The sequence below is a fragment of the Cheilinus undulatus genome, linkage group 3 (assembly GCF_018320785.1).
Source record: "Cheilinus undulatus linkage group 3, ASM1832078v1, whole genome shotgun sequence".
NCBI lineage: Eukaryota > Metazoa > Chordata > Actinopteri > Labriformes > Labridae > Cheilinus > Cheilinus undulatus.
In genome coordinates, this window is record NC_054867.1 from 51,964,464 (window position 1) to 51,986,025 (window position 21,562).

Genomic DNA, 21,562 nt, shown 5'->3' on the forward strand with positions numbered 1-21,562 from the left:
GTGAGTAAAAAAAATGAGTTACAGGTAGCAAAAATGGTCCAAAAGTGGAAAACGATTATTTGTCTGAGTAGTCTGCATGTGTGTGGTGTCAACACGATTAATTCACTGCTCCAACTAAAATACTAACCCTGAATCATAAATATCAAACACATTTGATATTTACCATTCTAGGTCGTAGTGCCGCTGATGGAGTACCCACAAAAAACAATGAGAGCGAGCACACCAGGTAGCGTCACCAGATGAATCATACAAACTTTCACTGCTCACACCCATAAACACAACAGTAACTTAATTCCAGCCAGGATTTCGTCCTAAGTCTTTCCCTTGTTTTATGATTGCTGCTGCACCTGTAACGCATGCCAGGACACTGTTGTGGAGAGACAGCAAGACGGTATCGACATTCATCTGTTTTTTTTTTCTTTCTGTAGTCAGGTGATCATGCGAGGTCGTAGGGAGGTTGGCAGGTGTGTGGTCTCTAGTGATCTGACAGTCTGGCTGAGTCATCTAGTGTGTGCGTTGAGAGGATTAAAGATGAAAAATCTTTGGAAATTGTCCTGAAGTCTGTGGTCTCTCACTGTTTTAAAATCGTTTCAGATTAAAAAATCGTCTAGTGTGTGGCTGGCCTAAGTGTGAACATTTTTCTTAAAAGTCTTTGTTTTTCTCTTGTTTCTGCAGAATGGCTCAAAAAGAGAAACTTCAGTGCCTGAAGGACTTCCACAAGGACACGCTGAAGCCGTCTCCTGGAAAAAGCCCTGGCACCAGGCCTGAAGACGAGGCCGAGGGCAAACACCCGCAGCGGGAGAAGTGGGCCAGCAAGCTGGACTTTGTTCTGTCTGTTGCTGGCGGATTTGTAGGTTTAGGGAATGTCTGGCGTTTCCCGTACCTCTGCTATAAGAATGGTGGAGGTGAGACATTCAGAGATTACAGCTTCTATTTCACATAAAGGATAAATATTAAGTATAAAAGTAATGGCTTTTAACTTTATTTTTCTTTAAAAACCTAGGTGCATTTCTCATCCCCTACTTCATTTTCCTGTTTGGCGGAGGTCTGCCAGTCTTCTTCCTGGAGGTTGCCTTGGGGCAGTTCACCTCTGAGGGTGGCATCACCTGCTGGGAGAAGCTCTGCCCCATCTTTACTGGTATGTAAATCCTAATCAAACCCTTTACTGAGTAGCATTACAGCCTGGGCAAAAATAACTCATCTGCTCGAAAAGCAATCTTGCAAAGTCAGTGGATTGGCCAGATCAGGTGGCTCCATCTTGCAAAGCCGTTTGCCCCTTTTCTGTCATGACTAGGAGGGAGTAGTGGGGAGTAGAGCATCAGCCTGATTCACCAGGAAAAGAGTTCTTGCATGGTAAACTGGTGTTAATACCATCACTGGTACAATGGATTTTTGCAACACCTTCATCACTGGTTTAAACACATGCATTGTGTTGCCGTGCATACACGAGGCTTAAAAAATGCTATAGATAGCTCAAACTATCAGTCACAGGAGTGGGTAAATAAAAATATCAAAGCAGAGTGAAAAATTTTAGACAAAAAAGTTCCCTTTAATTCCAGGCATCAATGTGTGTAATAACAGCAAGATGTAGTGAGTGTACTCACTTTGCAAAGCGTCTCAGTCAGCCTGTCAGGGGGCTTTAACATGATCTATGAGCTACAATGGATCAACTCGGTTTGACTTATCCCAGGCTAAACAACTGTTTAAAGGTGTGTTTAAACTGAGCAATCACTTGTTTTAGTTTCAGTGTTTCAGAAAAGAAAACTGTGGCATTAAAAAGAGGCAGAGAATCAGCTGTTAATGCTACCACTCTACACATCCTGTGCCGCTGCTAAAGCTAAGTTAAATCATTGAGAAACATGCTGACAACTGTCACATGAAAAGTCTATAGTTATTATTTTGCTGGAGTGCTTTTATCGTGAAAACCAATATCAGGAAATGTTGTGTTGCCTGTAGCAGCTTGGCACACCTCAGCAGGAGAGAAATGAAGTATTAGGTATTTTACTATCCTTTCATAATACCATTTCTGCAAAAAGCAAAAACATACCATGATATAAAGTTTAGGGCCACATTACTCAGCTCGACAGCTCCTTTAGACTAGGGTCAAACTGGGACTAACTGAATAAAACACCAGCAAAGGGAAAGTCTTAGGGACAACCGTAGTTTAAAGGCAGGCTTTTTGCTGCCCATCAGCCTGCAAGGTTAACTTGTGGGGGCCAATATTGAGGGCATGACTTGTTAACAAATGGTGCTAGCAAACAGCTTTCAGGGACAATACATCTAACATTCGGTGGTAGTACTGCATTGCACCTATTGAATATTCAGAAATCATTGCTTCCCTTATGTTTATATCATAGACTGTAGAAAGAATTGGACAAACCCTGTGAGACGTCAGTCGTCTGCTTACAGTAGGCGGGCCAGAACGGCTTTTGAAGCCCATTTGTGGAGGCTTCCATATTGAAATCGCAGTCTCAGCCGATTGTAACGCCCACTAAGCATAACTTCCTGTCAGCCTGCGAGCTAGCATTCCGGTTGACAGAAATGGAGCCTCTGCCTGCCGAGCTATCTGTCATTCAAATGAGACGCGCCAATCAGCTTTCATCCTAAATATCAGCCAAACGATCGTGGTACAAAAAAAATCCCCCGATACAGTGGGAGCTCAATAAGACACTAGCTAATGAGACACTTTTGATGTTTTGAACCAGGCTGTAAACCAGTTTATTTTGTGTCTCAAAACTGGCTGTTTAACATATGTTCAGACGGAACTTCTGGTTTTCTTGCAGCCAGCCTCAAGCGGACATTTCAGTGTAGCAATTTTTGGCACTTCTGCATTGGCTTCATTTTTTAGGACCGGAGGTTGCCGCTTGGTTTATATCCCTTTTTGTCCTATACTACCAAACTTAAAGACCCTATAAAGTGAAATCCAAACTTTGTGTCTTAACACTTTAGATATGTTGGATTATGGCTGAAGCTTCATGTGACTGAATTTTGGACTGACACCTTTACAAAGTTTTCCACCTCTTTCCTGGCTTGGTTTTATGTTGGTGGGGTCAATATGTGGGTTCATGATGTCACAAGCCCACAGTGGGGAATGGCTCCGCCCCTCTATCACTACAATATAAAATCACAGAGCAGTTCATCTCAGTACGATCTGTTGTTAGCTGATGTCACGGCCTTTACTGAAAGTTAACAGTCAGTTAAATGCTGTTTGTCTGTTCATTGTGAGGTAAATTTACCAAATCTGTCAGCCAGGGGGGTCTATAACAGAGATTTGAGCCAGAATTTGGACTTTGTCTCTTTGTCTGAGAGACAGGCTAATAGCACGAGTGCTTTCCTTCATTCAGATTGTAACATTTTTTCATTTGAGAGGACCACATTTCTCCAGAGTGGGCGTGGCTTCAGCTCATTCAACAGACACACCCCGCTCCCATTCTGGAGCAGCTTTTACTGCCTCATTTCTCATGATTTTGAAGCTTTATTTTATAAGCTTAGAGATGCTGTAGTTGACTGAAACTTGATTTGGGGTTCATAACAGTGATCTGTCAAACAACAAACCTAAATACAGATTTATTTTCACTTTACAGAGTCTTTAATATACCTAAAAGTCCTGGTGGCATAAACCTATTTTGTAACACCCAATACTGTTGGTGATTCTCTAATTTACTGCCTATGCTTCACTTTAAAGACAGCAAACCTACTTTATCGAACTGTGTGCATACTCACGTGTGCTAAGGCACAGAACAGTGGTCCTAATGTAAAAGTGGACAAACAGGGGCCATTGCTGGGCTGAAAGTGTTGGCATGATGGATTGATGCATTGAGGGGGGTGACACTGGGACCCTAACCCACTAACTAAAGAAAACACTGGCTTTTTTGCTGCTAGGTTTGCTAATGGGTTTAGATATTGCTTCACTCAGCATACATCCTTCAGTAAGGGACAGGGATCTTGTGTTAACTTTCAAATTCCAGGCATTACTGATTTCTTCTTCTCTCGTGAATTAATGGCAGCTAGCAAACAGCTTTGAGTTGCACCATCTGATGGTAACACTGCAACACAATCACGAGCTATATCATAACCTTACATCCTTACAATTCTACTTTTCCTCCGATACCACCAAACTTTAAACACCTAAAGCCCTGGTGAAGTCCTGGTTACATAAACCTATTATGTAACATCCCATACCTGTGGAAATTCTCTTATTTACTGCCCATGCTTCACCTTAAGGACAGCACAGCTGTGTCATAAACAATAGGAGAGTTAGAAGGCTGTACTCGTGACATTTGACTGATTCTATTCAGCCATGAGCACGGAGCGAGCCGTGTTCTCCTGCCCAGCTACCAGCTTTAAATTTTTCCAGACCTCTGTTGTTTTTCACAGAGGAATGGCTGTGCAACATAAGGCTGAGTCACACCAGACTCTCCTCCAATCACACGACTCAGACTTTACCCCGCAACTGTTACCAGGCAACCAGGCCCGCTCTAGTACACCAACACACTGAGGCCTCTATTCTGCTCCAACCTTCTGGAGCTCCCATCTCGTCTCCTGTGGAAACCTTCTCTTAATACCCAGGAAGAGTGTTTGGATTCTTAGACGCCTTTTTCTACTTTCATCCCTGCTTGTCTCTCGAAAATGTGCCCTTATTTTTCCTTCTTTACCTCCTCCATCGTTTCCCCTCTCCTTCTGCTCACTACCAGCTGAATCAGGTTAATGCATTCATCTTCATCTATTCATCTTTAAAGCTGCTCTTACTCCCTTTCTGTCCTTTTCTCTATCTTAATATTTATTTTTGAATCTTTAGTCGTTCTTTCTTTCTTTCTTTCAGACACACCCCCCTCTCTGTCTCGACTCGCCCACACGTACGCACACAAAAACGCACACCCAAGACGGTGTACAGAGTGTCCCAAATCACAGGTTGCTACGGCAACAGCGCGGCAACACATCAGAGACACAGAGATGGAGCGAGAGAGAATGAGAACAGAGATCAGACACAGAGAGATGATAAAATGCTGATAAAAACGAGAGAAAGTGGAGGAAATGAAGGCTGAGATGGAGAGAATGTGAAGGGGGTGAGGCGGAGAAGAAAGAAAAGAGAAGATGAGTGGACATAACAAAAAAAAGGAGAGTATTGTGGAGGGGAGAGGCAAATAAAAATTAAAGCATGAAATTAAAAGAAAGATGGAGCTGAAAGAGAGACCTTCGTGCCATTGTTTTACAGCTTTTAGTGGTTTTAAATGATATTTGCATTTTTTGCCATGCAAATTTACTTCAAATGTGCAGACTCAAATGAGGTAGGGCCTTTTCTGTGCATTTGAATACAGTAAAGGGAAGCCAATCTAATCTGCACATTTAAAGAGACACGAGACCATAAAAACTGGTCTAACTAAGACATTTTTGCTTTTGTAGTCATCACAAATCAATCATTATGCCCTTCAGCATGGGGAACCTGTATGGGCTGGATAATGGGGCGGGTCATAGGAGCAGGAAAATGTGGAGGTGATGTCCAGATCTGGGCTTTGCTGATGATGCTGTGATCCTTGTGGAGACTCTAGATATCCTTGAGGGGGCTCCTAACTTGCTGAGTGAGGAGGCTGAAGCGTTGGGAATGCACTTCTCCTGGGATTCCTTGGATGATCAAATCTGTGTCTATAAATGACAAGAGCAGACTTGGACTTGTGCATGGAGTGATGGGTTTGCTGAACAGGAGAGTGTGGCTTTCCCGGTATCTGAGCATGCAGAGGAAAGTTTAAGTCCTTGGTTCTTTTTGTTCTTACTATACCAGTGGTTCTCAACCTTTCAGCCTGCGACCCCCAAAATAAAGGTGCCAGTGACCGGGGACCCCCACTGTACCTCAAGGTGGTTGAACAGCCATGAACATTCTAGAATAGTCATGTGTAGACAAGGCTGTCCAATGGGGGGGGGGGCTTTCTGGGGCCAGCCAAATCATGGACCATTGTGAAGTTAAGCTGTGGTAACTTATATTTAAGCTGAATATAAAAAAAAAACAAATTTTAATTCATTTGTGTAGTAAGTAGCCCTTTTAAAAATGTAAATCCTTTTGTTAAAAACCAAGTTAAAATATGTTAAAAATAGCTAAAATGGGTTTATAATGGCAAGAAATGGTGGGAAAAGTGGTGAAATTAGATTTTAAAAGGAGAAGAAATGGGTTAGAAATGCCAAGAATTAGACCAAAGTGACAAAAAATGGCAAAAATGGGTGAAAGTGGCAAAAGAGGCATATTAAGTGTTAAAAGGGGATTTGAAAGTGGCCGAAATGCCATTAAATTGGCAAAAATAGGTGAAATTTGGTGAAATGGGATGAAAATCGATATAAACTGGCAAAAAAGGGTTAGTGGAGGCAGAATTAGTCAGAAACTGGCAAAAATGGGCATATCAAATTGTGAAATGTGGCTTAAAAAGTAGCAAAAGGGGTTAATATTGACGATTATGTGCCAACAATAGGCAGAGAGTTGCAAGATATATTTTAGAAGTCTCAAAAACAGGCAGAAAAAAGTGGTGGAAAGGGTTTTGAATAGACATAAAAATGTGTTTTAAGTTGCAAAAATGTGTTAAAATTAGGCCAAATTGGTGGGAAAACGTGATGAAAATTGGTTAAAATTAAATTAAATTAAATTGGTTCAAAAATGTTCTTAGTTTTTTTTAAGGCCTCTGGAGACCCTCTCTCAATGTCTCGTGACCCCCAGTGGGGTCCCGACCCCAAGATTGAGAACCCCTGTACTTTACTCTTGTGAGGCCTGGACGCTGTCCAATGGCCTGAGGCGATGGCTGGACTCCTTTGAGACGACTTCTCTGCGGCACATCTTTGGGTAGTGTTGGCACGCCCATGAGTCTGATGCTGACGTGGATAAAAAGGTGTTCAATTTTGAGTTTACTGGTGTGGATTTAATCATTAAAGTCCCCAAAAGTCACACGAGTTCCAGGCTCGCTGAAAATGCTGCCCACGGGATACAAAGGCATCAATAGCATCAATAGGAGGGCACAACAGCTAGCTTCAAGAGGAAAAACAAGTAAGAGGCAACGATTTATGGTTCAGAAGTTATTTAGCTTTTGATAAACTGTGTCACTTCTGGTTGAGTACGAGAGCGCCAGTCTGGAAGGCATCCAGAGAAAATTGTCACGCAGCCCCGTGCGTAGCACAGGGGGAAAAGGGTTTACCTGCAATGAAAAGTGTGTTTTTATTTATTTTTCCTTAGTTATTAGTGTCATTATTGAATCAAAAGTAGCTAAATGAATCAGTCAACAAACTGATATTTATATCAGATATTATGGTGTAGTCTGCACAGACTGCAAAAAAATGCAAGTACATTTTAAGAGGCTGATGCAGATGATGCACCCTGAGTTGATGCACTGTCTCATCCATTACCATATACACTCAGGAAGTGACCGACTTAGTGGACGACATTACTCATGGTGCAGAAGGGTTTAACACAGAAACAACACTAATTCAACAAAAAGCAAAGGAATGGCTACAATGATAGCTGTAGAACACACAACATCGAAACAACTCACCAAAAGCACAATGGGAAAACTCCGCCCACCAAAATATGACATGGCAGTGTCCCTCCCCCAATCTCCCGCTCTTTAAGAGACCCATTTTTCTGGAGTTTTAATCCAACATGATTATCTTACCTTCTAAACATGTTAAAAATGGTCAAAATTTTGGCCAAAGCTACATTTTTATTTCACATTTTTGAATGTTTTTATTTTCCATTTTCCATATTTATCATAACAAATATTTCACTTTCCAGTAAATTTATACAAACTGAATGTCATTTTTTGCACAGATTTTTACATATTGCATCCTTTTTTTTATAATATTGCATATTAAAAATTGTCTTTTTGGGGGTGAAAGCTACATTTTTCTTTTTTGTTTGGTTGTCTTTATCAAGATTCTCTTTATTTCCTTAAAATTTCAAAGCAAATATTTCACTAATTAGTGGATTTATGCAAACTAACTCACATTTTGAAATATGTTTTCACAAATTCTGCTCTTATTTTATTGTTTTGCAGATGGCAAATGGTCAGTTTGTGGGAAAAAATCCAAATTTATGCATTACTTTAAGCCTGTAATTTAAGTAAATTTAATTTAACCAAAGTAAAAAAACATTGCTCATTAATTTGTAAATTATGGTTCAAAAAACATCAAAATGCATAGATATTTCTAAAAATGATGCAACATTTGTTGCTTGGCTAGCCAGGTAAGGGGGCCTAGTGTAATATTCTTTCTAGGGGCCCTTAATCCCCAGCTACGCCCCTGCACGCAGCCACCAGTCTTTCCTGCTGCAGTGGATCCTTTAGTTCTGTGGGTCGTGTGTGCAGTGCTTTCAGGCAGCAAAGAGGAATTGATTTCCAGTTTATAGTGCTAACATTTAGCATAGCTGAACAATGCAAAATATAAATCTAAACCAAAAGGTATTGGATCGGTGCATAAACTTGTGTACTCACCAATACCAATACCTGCGTTTTAAGCAGTATTGGATATATTTCCGATACTGGTATTGGAATTGGAACAACCCTAATATGAATCAGTGTAATCAAGCAGCTTTTGTCACTGGCCCTTGCTTATGTCCAGCTGCACTGTTAAGACACCATTGGAAGAGCAATTTTTAAAGCTTTACTGTTAAAAATAAAAATAAAAATATAATAACATTAGGAATATTAAAACAGTTTTGACAGATGTAAAAGCTCACAGAGGTCATGGTTTAGTTTGTACCTGGGTTTTGGGGTCATGCATGGGCTGTAAATATCGACCTATATCACCTGAATATCACTGGAGTCTGGAATACACTTTGAAACTCACAGCTGTTTTTTGTGCAGGGATTAAATCCCATGTACTGCAGGGTTTTTCAACAGCTGTAGCCAAATGGCAAGAGTTGAACTTAAATTATGTTTTTAGTTTGGACTTTTTGGTAGATTTGTGATCCCTGAATGACCCCATAAGTGCATTAGGGTTGTGTTAGAGTGTACTGTGAGGAGACACACAAAGCCGGCAGAGACCACTCATCCAAATTAATGCCCTTCGACGTCATTGGCCATCTGTAGATGTGTCTGAGTGTGATGTCTTCTCATCGGTTTGAGCGTTGTTTTTTTTGCACGTGTTTAAAACTGTGAGAACAATTTAACAAATTCTCCTCGTCCCTCAGCTCCACCGTCTCCATCTTCCAAACACACACTCACTAACACACTCGTTTGCTCCGATGACATGGTACAGTGCTGATCAAACAAACAGATGAGACCTCCTCCATGATGTCATTTCTTGTTCTCGTTTGCTGACCTCAGCTGACCTCTCTCTATGTGTTTACATTCGCCATCGATCATTTCATAAAAGTCACGTGAGAAATGTGATTTTCACATGAGCTCATGACATGACTCCCACTGGAAGGATAAAGTCTGTTTGTGCTTCGGAAAAGTGACATAACGAGAGCGGCTGGGAGAACGAATTAGAAAAAACAAAAGTGAATGATAGACTGCAATGTCATTTAGGAGAGAGAGGCATTTATTCTATAATCCCCTTCATCAGGGTTTAAACCCGTCAGCCAGCACCCAAACACTTCTTCTCCAAATGGACCGCAGTGTTTAGGACAAGGACAAAGTGGTCTGGATTTCTACTTATGTTCAGTGAGAGTGTGACATCTGAAGCTGCAGTAGGAAAAGACTTAAAACAGATATTTTAGTCCTGCAAATGTATACGACTTTGCCTATAGCCACATGCCTGTTCATTTAAACTGGTCCTTCATCCTTTAGCTTATACACCTTTGCAGGGGGGTTTCCAGGCCAGCTTAGGGAAACTGTGAGCCTAAAACATCGAAGAACACATTCATTATCAGTTTCAATCAAGCAAGATCAGTAGCTGAATGTCTGAAAAGGTTCAAAGCAATATGACACCGGTAGACACATGCATATTTCAGCTTACAGCCAGCTGATCCCAATTGTCAGCTCCCACAGCCAATCACAGCTCTTTCTCTCAACATAGCAGTGTATCTAAATATGAATACTTCTCACTAATCCCTGCTTGCATTAATGTTGATACACCATGCTCCCACTGCTGTCAAAGCTTAACCTCCTCCACCCCAGCCTCCTCCTTTATAGCATAAGGCTTGTAGCACCCTCATATTCAGATTTATTAATTAATGTACTTCTGAACTAATTTTATTTTATTTATTATGCACTGAAATAAATGTATCTAGCCATATATGGGTTTCTAGCCATGCATGCTGCGGCTTGAAGAAAAGTTAAAAGTAGGTTTTCTGGGGGAATGTTATTTCAAATGTTATTTCAAATTAGGATATAAAAGAGCCACAGATCATCCCACATGTGGCTCTAGAGCCACACGTTGAGTATCACAGCTTTAAAATCTTCGATCTACCCATAAAAGCAGGTTGATATCCAAACAGGAAGTCAGTTAAACTTAGTTTCTCAGTAGGAAAATTCAAATTTCAACCACAGAAATTTGAGATTAATCCATATTTTTAGAGAATGTAATCGTTTGACAGCCCTAAAGCTGTTCGAGCCTTGTCCTGTGTTTATGTGAACCCGTTAAATGTTTGTTATTGGCTCATATGAGCGGTGATTTGGCACCAATAACCCCGGCACATGCTGTTCTTTAACAACTATGTGACCGCACACTTGGTAGATCATAAACACATTGATCCAGATTGTGGTTTTTCGTTTAGCTTTTTCTGATTTATTCCTTTTTATAATTTTGTTTTGCTCTTATTTTATTTAATGTTTAATCCTCTACACAGTGTATCGACTATCACATGGAGTTTGAAACAACACAAGATGGAACAAACTGGAACTGTCTCTACTTCCAGTTTAAACAACTCAATAAGACCAACCTAGAAATATGCAACCAGGACTTCTTCTAAGGTCTTTGAAGAAAGCCCACTGAACCATTTTTTAGGCTGGTATAGGCCAATATTTACTAACTGTAACTCAAATGCCGTAAGAAGGCTTTCTGTGGTAAAATGCCCCACCTACTGTCTTACCTCCCTTGTGTAAATCTTCCCACATCCTTGCATGTTTTATCCTCTGTAAAAAGAAGAACAAAGAACAGCAGGGAGTTGTTTTCTTTTCAAAAAACGACTACAGTCATGTACTGACATGTCTACAGTCGCCATGGTTCGCGTTATGCAGCTCTAATAGTGTTTTCTCCTTCGATAGGGGCTACGTCACGTGCTTTGTTGCTCTGATTGGCCCGTAAAGATGTGACAGACAAAACGTTCATCCGGTCACCCTCTGAGTTTTTTTTTCAAAGGCTCTGCCCTTTCCCAAACATTGTCTATGAGAGGTTTACCAGATGGATGAGTGAAACAAATCCATCTGGCGTGCCAGGTTATGCATCACATAACATGCTAGAGGGCCTTGATTTTTGCAGATTTATAGGAGATACCACTGAGCCATTTGGCCATGTCCACTGGAACAAAAAGGAATTGCTTACTCCTGCATGTCTGCCTGATTGGAGAAATGATAGGTAATTGAAGCCCTTTATATACTACTTCCTGTTTCATGGCAAGTATCATGCTACAGTAACGTTAGCTTCAGGCCATTGAACTTTACAGAGCTTGCTGCCAATGTCACCTACACAAAATCCTGTTCAGATATGATGATGCACAGCCAAGCTTTAGAGTTTTTATAGCAAATCAAGAATGTTGATTCATACACCTAACCCATTTTTATGGTATTTTTTATCTTATCTTCGTCCTTGTGTCAGAAACGAGGAATGTAAATGCATTCACACATTTCTGATCCCGTGTTTACCATCAGATTCGCCTCAAGGCCGGTACTGACGCAGTGAAATTCAGCTCATCACTCTCTAAACGTGTCAAATGAGATTCAAGAGCAGGGCAACGGCACTGAAGGTTAAAAAAGCTGAAACCTGATTACTGTAGACCTTGACGGAGCTAAATATACTGCAGGGGTGTTTATGATCTGAGCCCTTGGATCAACATGGATACCATAGCTCCTCTTCATGCCAGCTTTTAAGGAGAAGGAATTTGGATTGAAGCTGGGTTGAAGTAGATTAAGAGCAGTGTTTTACAAAGCAAACAGTGGAATAAATGTTTTGTTTTGCTGAAATCCACCGAGACAGCTGCACAGCTGTATTAGATGGAGGTTGTCCACAACTTTTGCATGATTTTATGCACATTTCCTTGTGATGTAGAATGCATGCTTGAGATGTTTGGACATCATTAACTGGTTTTGACATTTTGCAGTCATATGTGCTACTCTCAGACAATTAAGGCTCACTCTGACCTTTTAACGTTTACCCCTACCCCTCAGTCTTTAAGGGAGGACGAGGGATAGTGGTGAAATCTTGGCCTATGAAATGGGATGACGCTTAAAGTTCCTGATGCGTCATCAATAGTCACTGTTAACAGACTCATCTCGACAAAGTTTGACCATGCAGCGATCACTTCAGTCCATTTCTACTGATCTTTTGAAGTTGTTCTTGACCTCCACCCTCTCTCTCCTCCAGGTATTGGTTACGCCTCCATTGTGATCGTGTCCCTGCTGAATATCTACTACATCGTCATCCTGGCCTGGGGTCTCTACTATCTGTTCCAGGTATGTTTAAGTAAAAGACAATTATTAGGATAAATAGATCTACAAATCCAACCAAAGATGGCTGACATGAACAAGATTTTATCCAAAGAGCTTGATGGTAACACTGGCCCTTCCAACTTAGCCCGCGATCAAACTTAAATCCATCTTTTATTCTGGATTTCAGTGTTTTCAGCCGGAGCTGCCCTGGGCCAAGTGCAATCAGCCCTGGAACACCAACCGCTGCATTGAGGACACCTACCGCAAGAACAAAACCCTCTGGCTGGCCGCCAACACCTCCAACTTCACCTCCCCCGTCACCGAGTTCTGGGAGTGAGTTACATAAAAGCACACCTACATGCTTACTTGTTTAACCACGCACCCTTTTTCAGGTGGCTTAGTTTGGTTAAGGTTGGGACATCTTTGACTAATGGTCTGCAGTAGAGTTGACAACTCGAACAGTGCAGTGGCGGATCAAAACACAAAGAGGTGAATGTGTTTCTTTAGTTTATCCCACTGCCAGTTTAAGAGAAAGTAAAGGATCCTGTGCACATTTGTAAAATAAGATAAACCACAAACGGTAGGATTATGAGAGTTTATACTCTAGAGCTTAGAAAAGGCCCACATAATTCCAGCCCTATCCTACCTGCCCCCATGCACATTCTTGATGGACTCTGATTTTAAAGCCAACATTTAAAATCTGTCCAGATGAGATCTGAATAAAGCATGCATTACAGGCCTGGCCTTTGTTTATGATGATCAAAGCAGTGAGGATGAGGAGCAGACACACAGACATCACTGTGCACAGCATGCACAGAGCTTTTTGGCAATCACTGATCTGTTAACAAAGACTACAGTGTGCACTGTTCTTCACTCCATTGGCAAACTAAATTGCATTAAAAAGATCATCAGCTGAATTATTGTCCTGTCTCTCCTCTACCTGTGCACATTTGGACACCACGCCCCCTCTCTTACACAGTACCACTTTTTAACAGCTTTTCTCCCCTATCATGTAAAAAACATACATTTAAAGAAAGCATTGATATTATGTCTAGTAAATAAACCACTTTGAGTGTAGTTTTTCTGAGGGATGCACAGTTTAATGTCAGTATCAGCAGATATAAAAACTTCTGCAGATATTTACAGCCACTATATCGGCTGTAAATATAGGCCCATAACAGCTATTTGTAAAGTTTTAGGCCAGACCAATAGACCTACATCAGCTGTTCATCTTTATTCCTTAAGCTTGCTTCAAGGACTGACCTTTATAGTCTGCATTGCTATAAAATATTGGTATCTTTATCGGTGAAAAGAATCTTTAGATATCTGCAAATTGGCAAAAATCTAACATCATGCAATCCACAATTATTATTGAAAGACTATTTTTATGGAAGCATGGCCAGCAGAGCTGAGACGCATCTCTCTATCCATTATTTGTGCCGTTGGTCTGCATTGGAGGAAGTTTTCCAAAGTTTTTACAAGAAAATAAGACAAAATCTCAAAATTCTAAGGTAAAATAAATTTAAGCTGTTTCATCTGAAGGGGCATATTTGACTCCCCTCCAGCCCGACCTGGCCTGGGCCAGAAAGGAGGAGTAGGAATCCTGGCTCAACGCAGATCCAGGCCACGTGCCAGGTCAGGCTGGTTTCTGACTTGGGCAGTAAATCTGACTTCTAATAGTTACCAGGCAGTGAGACTGGTGCCCAGGAAAGGTCTAGTTTACATGCAGAATGTTGTCTTGAAATTCATGAAATGCCTTTGTCGGGGCAGAGCCAACATTCAAGGCTTTGGATGGTGCAGACACACACTGCACTGGGAAATTTCTGCTTTGCAGTCAGTTTTATGCATCATTTTTCACACCATCTTCAATACAAATGTAGATTTTAAATGCCAAACCAAAAATCATCCTTTACAGCTAAAGTCATTTTTTATATCTAACTGTTTTTCATCAGTGTGAAACCAACATATTTTCACTTCTGCCTTTTATAACGTTAAAAAAAGGTAGCTAAATTGTGTGATTTGGTCAGCATAGCAACAAGAATGAAATCATGCAGTTTCATTCGTTCTTGTCTTTTGTATTAACCCACCAAGACTGTCAGCACATATCTATGTTTTTAACCCAACTAAAGACTCTGGGCTTCGAATATTTAGGGCTTAAGCCCTGAAGCTCCCTACTGGCATCACCTATTGCCATTTACTGCTTTGACTTAGCGCACATTTAAGGGTTTCAGGTGAAAAAGGTGACCCTTTGATGTGTTTTGGCTGTGTGTTTACACATGAATAGAATTCTACGTGCCTGAAAAAGGCACAATTTCTGTCGTCATTTAAACTGGAAATCTGGAGTCCCTCTGAAAATGGAGACCAACGGAGAACTAGTTGGAGAATAGAGAATAGGTTCAATGACACTAATATGGGATACTGGAGCAAACATGGGCATTTAAAGTATTGCAAAGGGGTTAAAAAGTAGCAGAAACTGACTTAAGGTGGCAAAAATAGATTAAACGTGATGAAAAGCAATGAAAAGTGACCAGAATAAATAACATCAGAATCCAATAATAGCTCGACACACCTCATTGACATTCAACATTTTCTCCAAGTTTACTCTCGCTGTACTCTAGGCTGTCTATGAACCTCATCAACTTTCCATTCAAACTTTTATGTTAGTCATTTTTCTATGTTTAAATCTCACTGATCTGAAGAGGAAGAGTAAGTGTGCATGCCCTTGTCATGTTGTTACCAAAATACCAAACAGTTTATTTCCAGTCAGTCATTTCCACGTTAAAGTGTCCTTAGTTGGTCTATGTTGACCAGACCCACTGACGGCCCTTCCTCTCTGTGTTTCAGACATAATGTGCTGGGTATCACCAATGGTATAGAGCAGATTGGTACCATCAAATGGGACCTGGCTCTGTGTTTACTGCTTGTTTGGGTCATCTGTTTCTTCTGCATCTGGAAGGGCGTCAAGTCCACCGGCAAGGTAAATATTTGTTTCTGTCTCATGCCGTCCTGTATTTTTTGTTTTTCAAGGTTGATCCTGTCCAAGCGTTTCTTTGTTTGCCTCAAACGTGCTTAACTTCCTCTTATCTATTCATCATTTTATCATTGCTTAATCAAAATGCCTGCCAGATATCGTGACAGGCTGATGGTCGTATGATGTTTTCACTGCGGTCTGGCCATGAGAACAATAGGGGTAATGTTGAATGGGTGAGCAGAGGAAGCAGCGAGATAATGTGCTAGCAATGTAATGGGTTTAAATCTTTTTTAATGTGACTTAAATGTGAAAAAAAAATCAAGACCAAGCTTTCAGATCTAAATAAGGGAATAAAACAGACCAACAGAATCTGCACAACCATTCATGACGTGTCAACGCTGATGTGCTTCAAGTGCTCTTAAATAGAGCAGTTAGGTAAGACGTGGTGTGTTTGGTTGTGCAAATATTTCTTTAGCAGGGAATAATAAAATACTGTCAGGGCAACATCTGGTTTTACTTTGGTGTTGTTCTTCCTCCAGAGATACTTCGCTTGGCAGCAGCACTTCCTTATATAAATAAAGGATCATCAGCTCATGCATGTGTAAGACTTTTTAACAGTAAGAAAGGCTTTACAGATGGATGCAAGTTGAACAGTAGTGTGATAATGTAAAGCTGACTTTTGAATAGATTCCTGTAAAATTAAATGATTTGGCCAAATTCATCAACCTAAGATTTAGTTTTGTTGGATCAAAATATAATTTCCTCATAATTTCATTCATCTTTTATCATGACTGATTTATTACATCACAAATGTTATGTTGCTTTGGCAATCTTCAGCCTGATCTATTTTTCTTATTAAAATCCGTGCCTTAGCAAATGCTGTAGGTTTAACCTTATGCAAATGTTTAAGAGTGCCGCCACAGTGACACTACTCCAAAAAATAAATATACAAGAAAACAGTGCAGACCACAGGCTCTCTGAGTGGTCTGCTGGGTTGCATTAGTGCCCTCCGTCCTTGAATAATCTTCACAAAAAAGCCAGTTCTATCAGCCAGCTCTTATAAATGAAAGGAGCTGGCTCCTGTTTGGATCCCAGGTTTACTTCTGCCCATTTCTGTTATCGTTTGATTCACATTAAAATGCCAAACTGGTACCAAATGAAGAGCTGTTTGTGAGCCAAAAGACTGGCTCTGTGACGTTAATATACTGTAAGCTGTTCTTTATGATAGAGCCAGTTCTTTTAAATAATTGAGAGCAGCTGGCTCCCATTTGAGAGCCAGTTCCTTAAGCTAATAATGAAAAAACTGTTACAAATTAACCTTGTTGGGTTAACCAAGGTATGATGTGTTGTTCTGTTGAGTCTGTTGTACAAAACTGCCCTTTAATATGAATGACAGGAGCTGGCTCCTGTTTGAGAGCCAGTTTACTTCTGTCCACTTTTGTTATTTTTTAATACATATTAAAGAACCACACTGGTATCAAATAAAGCATTCTTTGAGATCCAAAAGACTGGCTCTGTGATGTTAATATACTGTGAGGTGTTCATGATAGAGCCAGTTCTTTTAAATGAATGACAGCAGCTGGCTCCCATTTGAGAGCCAGTTCCTTAAGCTAATAATGGAAACGCTGTTACAAAGAGTCACTACTTTTAGGACTCAAAAGTAGCTCAGGATTGTCTTTACCAATTTACCAGTTGGTGCAGCTATAAGTGGCACCAAACTTTGGTATTTTGATAGCACCTCTCTGTGCAGAAATCACTTCTTGACACCATACTTTGTCTGCTAACAACCAGTGCAACCACAGTATTCTGTTTTCTTTCTGACTTCTTCAGGTAGCAAAATTAGGTTTCTCAAAACAAGATAAGGACATATCTTAGTTTCTGATAGGATGTTTACATGCCTAAACACATAGTGGATACTCGGAAAAACCTGATCAAAACAGAGAGACACACAGGCCCATGCAAATGCACCATCAATAAACCGTATGTAAAAGCCACACTGTTAACAACCTCCCAAACATATTTAGACGTCAAATTCTTCTGATTTATTGCCTGACAGTGCAAGTTGTAATGGATTAGCCTCAAACAGGCTGATAAGTTGAGGATTGCAGCTTTATTTAAATTCTTCTCACCTGAGATCTGGTGGAGACGATTCTGTTCTGCTATTCTGCTACCTTGTTTGGTCTTTTTATAACAGCTGAAGCTTTGGATGAATGTACAGAGAGAATACTTAAGACCTTGTTCAATTGCTGGTCCAACAACAACATCTCCCACCAAGACCAGAGGCAGCTCAATCAATCCCAGACAGCTCATTTTATAGCCCCAGCACTCACTTATTGATTGGCCTGGCCTGATTTATGCTCTCTTGCTGCTCCAAGCTGTAACTCTTGTAATAAAGTTGCTCCTACAAGGCCAAGTGCTGTCACCGTTCTCTAAATAACACCGACTGATACTCTGCTATTGATTCCAGGAGCATGCTGTGGTCTTTTTTTGGTCATAATCGACAAATAATGCTCAGAGTTAACTCACTTACCACGCATTATCACTGCTTAGAAAGAAAGGCTGAATGCTGCTCTGTTTGTTGTCTCCTTCAGGTGGTCTACATCACCGCCACGTTCCCATTCGTCATGCTCATCGTCTTGTTGATTCGTGGTGTGACACTGCCAGGTGCTTATGAGGGCATCAAGTTCTACTTGTACCCTGATCTCGCTCGCCTGAAGGACCCAGAGGTAGGTACCATTGGACCGTCCCAGATCTGGCCCTGTTGTTAGGTCCTTGTCAGGGTCCCTCAGTATGTTTACAGGGTGTTTAAAGAAGGGGATTTAACCCGACTGTAACCAGACTTTTATATATTTTAAACATATGGTCTGACTGAAACGGTTTGAATTACTTCATGTTTATACCTTGTTTGACCCTTTGTTGAGTTCCGCCCTCCTTGGTTTCTATTGCGTGGTTAGACAAAATCTCCTGATGATGGGCTTCTTTCAGTTTTAAAGTCTGGAAAAATTAGTGCATTTAAAAAAGTTTTATCATAATTAATTGATTTGATTCTCTGACCTTGGTGAAAGAATTAAACAGCTATACAGTAGATTGTATAACCACATCTCAGAATCTCTAAAAACATACTTAAGTTGTGTAAAATAATACTGATGTCTTATTATAGTGATGCAGGTTAACATCAGCTGTCCTCTTGTGGTACATCAGTGCAGTGCTAATTTTGAAAACAAGGCAAGATATCTTAGATATCTTATACATTCTGGTCTGCCTTATTAGAGCAGTATTAACATTAACCCTCAAATTCCACATACTCCACCTGCACAGCCTTCAAATTCACCACACTTTCTGGAGCTAAATGCTTGTCAACCTTTGCAATTCTAGAGTATGCCCCACGATCCATCTCTGGTGTGTGCTAGAATCACAAATTCTCTCTGCTTTGCTCGAGAATTGCACCAATATCTGTAGCATTTGTAGCCATGTTTTTAGATAGACCTCTTTGCAAAGTATTTTCTTTTTTTTCAAAGACATCTCGCCAATAATCCTTTTTTTTTTTAATTTAACCTTTATTTAGCAAGGTTAGCCCCATTGAAATCAGAGATATCTTTTTTTTTGTATTCAAGACCTTCTAGCAAGCGTTTAAAAACATTCTGGTTAACTGAGTTTTGCAGCCTAAAATCCCTCTGTTCCAAGCAAATGTGCAGGGAAACTATAAACCTCTTTCCTAACTCTTCTCAGACCTTGGGAACAAGTTGTGCCAAGTCCTTAGAATGCAGGTCGTGCAATCCATCCTTCAAAATTAAAAGAGAGGCAAGGTGTTCTGAAGTTTAACCAAGATTGCCTTTATAAATTGGGATATACTTATGATGACGTGTACTTAAAGCAGTCTGGCTGACTGTAGGATATAGAGAACAACTATACGTATGAAATCCACAATTATTGTCAAATCTCCGAGCTCCATGGTGAACACTCTTCAACATGCAAAGACAACACATCACCATAATCTAGGACAGGGAATATAGTGGACTCTACTATCTTAACAACAAAGACGATACCAACTCAGTTTCTTGAGCGTCTTTAGTAACAATTCATCCAGAAAATGTTGTTTTTCTGCACTTAAGAAGTAAAGAATATGATTTTATTTTTATTTACATTTAGAACAAGTTGCAGTTGACAAAGCTGATCTAGGATGAAACCAAAATATGCTGAAGTTTGCAGACGTAGCTGCACAGCAGTAACTACCCATATCATCAGCATAAAAATGAAAAGAAGCATGTGGTTTATTTTGTCTAGCAATTGATACAAATGGTAAATAAGAGAGGTCCCAAACCAAACCTTAAGTACCCCCTTCTGGATTTGTAGTACCTCTGATGTATCACCTTGTAAATGGGCAGCCAGGATTCTCTTACTCAAACAGTTGGCAAACCACCCAACAGCATAGAGACACCTTTAACATACTTTTAAACGAGGGGTTCTCAACATTTTCAGCCCGCAACCCCCAAAATAAAGGTTCCAGAGACCGGGGACCCCCACTTTACCTGAAGGTGGTTGAACACAGCTATGCACATTGAAGAATAGTCATGTGCAGACAAGGCAGCCCATTAGGAGGGAAAATGGGAGAGTTTTCTGGGGCACAGCCAAACTGGGGGCCAGCCAAATCATTGTCCATTGTAAAGTTAAGCTGTGGTTTATGCTTATCAAAGAAACAAAGCTTTTTAATTCATTTGTGCAGTAAGTAGCCCTCTTAAAATGTTGATTATTTTGATAAAAACAGAATGAAAATATGTTAACAATAGCTAAAATGGGTTTATAATGGAAAAAACAGTGGAAAAGGTGGTGAAATTCAATTTTAAAAGTAGCATAAATGGGTTAGAAGTGCCAAAAATTAGATGAAATTGGCAAAAATAACGAAAAGATTGGCAAAAATGGGTTAAAGTGGCAAAACAGGCATATTCAGCGGTTAAAGTGGATTAAAAAAGTGGCTGAAATTGTGTAAAGTGGCAAAAATAGGTGGAAATCTGGTGAAATGGGATAAAAAATTGATATAAATGGGCAAAAAGGGATAGCTGAGGCGGAAATTGGAAGAAATGGGTGAAACTAGCAAAATGTGCATATCAAATTGTGAAATGTGGTGTAAAAAGTGGTAAATAGGGGTTAAAGTGGCAATAATGGTTCAACAGAGCCAACAATAGGTGGAGAGTATAAAGATTTGGTTTAGAAGTAGAAAAAAACAGGCAGAAAAAGGTGGTGGAAAGCATTTAACACAGACAAAAATGGGGTTTAAGTGGCAAAAATGTGTTCAAATTTGACAAAATTGGTGTATAGTGGCAACAGTGTAATTTTAAAAGTATTCTTTGTTTTTTAAGGCATCTGAAGACCCCATCTCAGTGTCTCACGACCCCAATGGGGTCCCGACCCCAACGTTGAGAACTCCTGCTTTAGACCATATTGAAGGAACTAGATCAAGGTCAAAATTTCACCAAAATGTGCTGAAAAGACTGCAGAGCTGAAGGTAGCCCAGCAACAGTTGCAATAAGAGAAGTTTCAATTGGAGAGCCAACAAAGGGTCAGTTGGTAAAGCCCACCAAGACACCAATTTTGGTGATAATTGACACCTTGGTTGGAATCATTCTGCACTTGATCTATACATTTATTTAAGAATCTCTCAAATGTTTTGGTTTTCTAACCCAATATATGACTTTTAGATTGTGCTAGACTTAAATAGACCCTCTATCTCGTGGAAGGGTTGCCCATGATTGTAACTCCCCAACAAGTTTCCCACCCATTTCTGTGTGAGTCATGCCATCAGCAGGCCTCAGCCTTTCTGTCCCATTTTATCCCCCCCACTCGGCAGGTCTGGATTGATGCCGGCACTCAGATCTTCTTCTCCTACGCCATCTGTTTGGGCGCCATGACGTCCTTGGGGAGCTACAACAAGTACAAATACAACTGCTACAGGTGAGGCGTCAGTTTTCAGTGAGGGGGTTAGCTACAGTGAAGGGATCCTTGTGTGTTCATTAACAAATCCTCCTCATGACAT

At 40.4% G+C, this 21,562-nt stretch overlaps 1 protein-coding gene across 1 annotated transcript in view; it reads left to right on the forward strand.

The window, feature by feature from the left end:
* The window catches only part of LOC121504004 (sodium- and chloride-dependent taurine transporter-like), a 63,559-nt gene that overhangs the window by 21,665 nt on the left and 20,332 nt on the right, over window positions 1-21,562 (forward strand). Inside the window, exons 2-8 of the mRNA XM_041778632.1 lie at window positions 676-905; window positions 1,004-1,138; window positions 12,496-12,584; window positions 12,748-12,893; window positions 15,405-15,537; window positions 18,123-18,257; window positions 21,377-21,480. Of these exons, the coding sequence (XP_041634566.1) occupies window positions 677-905; window positions 1,004-1,138; window positions 12,496-12,584; window positions 12,748-12,893; window positions 15,405-15,537; window positions 18,123-18,257; window positions 21,377-21,480 (971 nt within the window). The 5' untranslated portion in view covers window position 676. The remainder of the gene's footprint in view (window positions 1-675; window positions 906-1,003; window positions 1,139-12,495; window positions 12,585-12,747; window positions 12,894-15,404; window positions 15,538-18,122; window positions 18,258-21,376; window positions 21,481-21,562) is intronic.